The 3,009-nt window shown below is 56.5% G+C and overlaps 1 protein-coding gene across 1 annotated transcript in view; it reads right to left on the bottom strand.

Moving 5' to 3' along the window:
* The window catches only part of Ccdc27 (coiled-coil domain containing 27), a 15,691-nt gene extending 13,408 nt beyond the window's left edge, over positions 1-2,283 (bottom strand). The window contains exons 1-2 of the mRNA XM_013031546.1: positions 2,110-2,283; positions 1,475-1,589 (exon numbers count right to left, since the gene is read on the bottom strand). Of these exons, the coding sequence (XP_012887000.1) occupies positions 1,475-1,589; positions 2,110-2,283 (289 nt within the window). The remainder of the gene's footprint in view (positions 1-1,474; positions 1,590-2,109) is intronic.
* Between the last annotated feature and the right edge of the window lie 726 nt (positions 2,284-3,009).

The following is a 3,009-nucleotide window of genomic DNA, read 5'->3' as shown; positions in this document are numbered from 1 at the left end:
GCACCCTGCCGGACCCCTCAGCTCCAAGAGACACAGACCCTCAGCCAGCACCCTGCCGGACCCCTCAGCTCCAAGAGACACAGACCCTCAGCCAGGGTGCCACAGCTTCTCACCAGGACAGGGGGCCCCGGCACAGGCCTGGAATACAGGTGAATGGTGCATCCGTCAGCAGCGTGGTTAAAGCACAAGCTCTATTTCCCATGCTCTAAGCTCTACTCTCCCTCACTGAGCTGCAAAAAACAGTTACAAAAGCAGCATTCTCCTCCCTCTGACCTTGCCTGCTGGCTCAAGCAAATACTACATGCCAGAAACCCAGGGAGGGTATACAAGAAAGACGTTTGTCCTGGGGAGAAGCACTTAGTAAAATGACTCCTTCAATCAAGAAGTGTTCAGAAGGCTGGTGGCTCACACCTGTAATTCTAGCTACTTGGGAGGCTGAGGTTTGAGCAGTGTGAAAGCCAGCCCAGGGAGGAAAAGTCCCTGAGACTCTTAGCTCCAACTAACCAGCAAAGAGCTGAGCTATGGCTCAAGTGGTAGAGTACCAGCCTTGACCAAAAAAAAAGCCAAGGGACAGCACCTAAGCACCCGAGTTCAAGCTCCAGGACTAGCATAAAGTATTTAGGAAAAAAATACTCATCTTTAGGAAGGCCACCTGACTTAAAGGAGCGACTGATGAGGCCCATCCTTTGTTTAAAAGGATGCAGGAGGAAAACACACATCTTTGTAACCATGCCTCAGATTTAGTAAACTGGCTGGATGTGGTACCCTGGGACTCCAATGATCATGGCAAACAAGGGAGCAGCCAGAATGACTGAATGCTCAGGTGTCCAGGACCCAGGCAGACCCTCGTCCTTCAGGTGAGTTCCCCGCAACCCACTTTCACCTTAAATCCTCCATTATCCCGGCCCGGTGCACCTCTCCAGGGCACGCACACCCAGGTCTGGTGGGGAGCGCCCTTTCTGGGCCGTCCCCTCGACCTTGATGGGTCCCCAGACTCCTTTCTGTGAGGACACCATGAGCCTTGTCCCCTAGGGTGTGGGGGGGCCTCCTCCTCCCATAACACATGACTGGGCCTGGACTCAGGGACGGGGCAGGGAGCAGGGGGTCGGGACGGGGCCGTGCCCCTAGGAGACAGGAAGTGTGCCTTCTCCGAGCCTTGGCGGCTGCATCAGAACCAAAAGTGCTAGATGCATTGCTTCCAGGTCTCCTACTGGGTGTTTTTTCCTACCAGACCATTGTAGGCCTTAAGGGCCTCTTTCCTGAAGCTTCTAGTAGCTCCCACCATCTCCCTTCTTCTGCACGACTGGGCTGGTGGGGAGCAAGGGTGGCAGGGAATGGTAACAGTGACTCGGGAGGCTGTGCCACCAGCCCCCCCTCCTTTCCAGCCGTGGCTGCCGCTCCTGCTCTGCCCTGTGGGGGCAGCTGCTGCAGCTCCCTGGAAAGCCAGGCCGGGCTGAAGGCTGCTGACTCTTACCCAAGTGCGTCATGGATGTGGCTCTGGTACTGAACTGGGGGCATCCGGGCCGCATGAGGAACATTCTCCTCAGTTCCTCCATTTTGGATATGAAGCCGGTAGGGCTGGGAATGTCCTTGAACCCATGGCGGAGGGGGGGGGGAGGAATGAGGCCACCATTACCGAGAGAAGGCAACTGGCTGGCCCCCCTTCCTGCCCCCCGCCCCCCCAACCGGCAGGCTGAGAGGCCCTGCAGGGCTCACTCAGACCTGAGCAAACACCCCTTGTTCCGTTGGCCTTTGGGGCCTCCCCGAGGGCCCCGCATCTGTGACCACCATCTCAGCACACACCCCTCTCCCCCAGCGCACGAAGCCTGCAGGGGACCCGTCCACCTGGCCTTCCCTTCACCCTCCCTTCTAAGTCACGCCTAAAGACATCTTCCGCTTCCGGCCAGAGACCCCGGGATGCAGGCTGGCTGAGGAGAGGTCAGCCCTGCCCGGCTGCTCCCAGGGATGTCTGGGAGCTCAGGATTCAGGCTTGCCTCCGTCCAACTGCCTGTGGCAGCCCACACCAAACTTCTGTGCAGCTGGCCGGGGCCGAGGGGCAGCTCCCCACTGCCCCAGGCTCACGGGGTGGCTCCTCTCCGGGGCCCCTACCATCTTGGAGTAGCAGCGGCTGACGCGGGCCAGCCTGTCCCGGGTCCCCCGCCGCTTCCTCTCGGGGTTGTGTGAGTCACGAGTGGCCACACTCTGGAGGACCCTCATGCCCTTGGCGATGGGGTGGAGTGACAAACTGCGCTTCTCCAGGAGGCTGCTCTTCTTCGGCAGCATGGCGAAGGAAGGACAGAAAGACAGAGCGTGGTCCTTTTGTCAGCGGACTGCTCCGTGCAGGCCCTCACTCCCAAGGTCTGCTCTGTGGTCTGGCTCAGACTGTCCAGGGCACGAAGACCTTGGGCTTGGACCTATGGTCAGGTCCAGGCCAGTGTGGGCCAACTTCGAAAGCCCCCCTCTGATGGGATGCTGGGAGCAATGTGGCATCACAGATGTCTCCATAGAAACAGACGGATCAGATTCCCCTCCATTTTCTGCAATTAGGAAAAAGAACTGGGAAGAGGACCCAGAATCACTTGACACCAAATCTCAGAATGTCGCAGCCCAGGGGATAGGTGGCAGCTGGCATCCACCATGGGTTGGCTCTCCAGGTTCTCATTTTGGTTCTTTCTGATCTTCATCATCAGTTTTTCACCTTACCTACAAAGAAATTCATGATCTTATCCCTCCAAAAATGTCTAAAAACAATGTACCACCCAAAAATGCTTCTAATAAGCCAGACTCTGGTGGCTCATACCTGTAATCCTAGTTATTCAAGAGGCTGAGATCTAAGGATCACTGTTCAAAGCCAGCCTGGGCAGGAAAGTCTGTGAGACTCTTATTTCCAATTAACTACCAGAAAACAAGAAGTGGCGCGGTGTGGCTCAAGTGGCAGAGGGCTGGCCTTGAGCACTTCTAATTTCTTTTATGCAGCCAAACATAAGATTGAAAAATAAACCTACATAT

The sequence above is a fragment of the Dipodomys ordii genome, unplaced genomic scaffold, assembly GCF_000151885.1.
Source record: "Dipodomys ordii isolate 6190 unplaced genomic scaffold, Dord_2.0 Scaffold6, whole genome shotgun sequence".
In the NCBI taxonomy this organism is placed as follows: domain Eukaryota; kingdom Metazoa; phylum Chordata; class Mammalia; order Rodentia; family Heteromyidae; genus Dipodomys; species Dipodomys ordii.
This window is presented reverse-complemented; position numbering and strand designations above follow the sequence as displayed.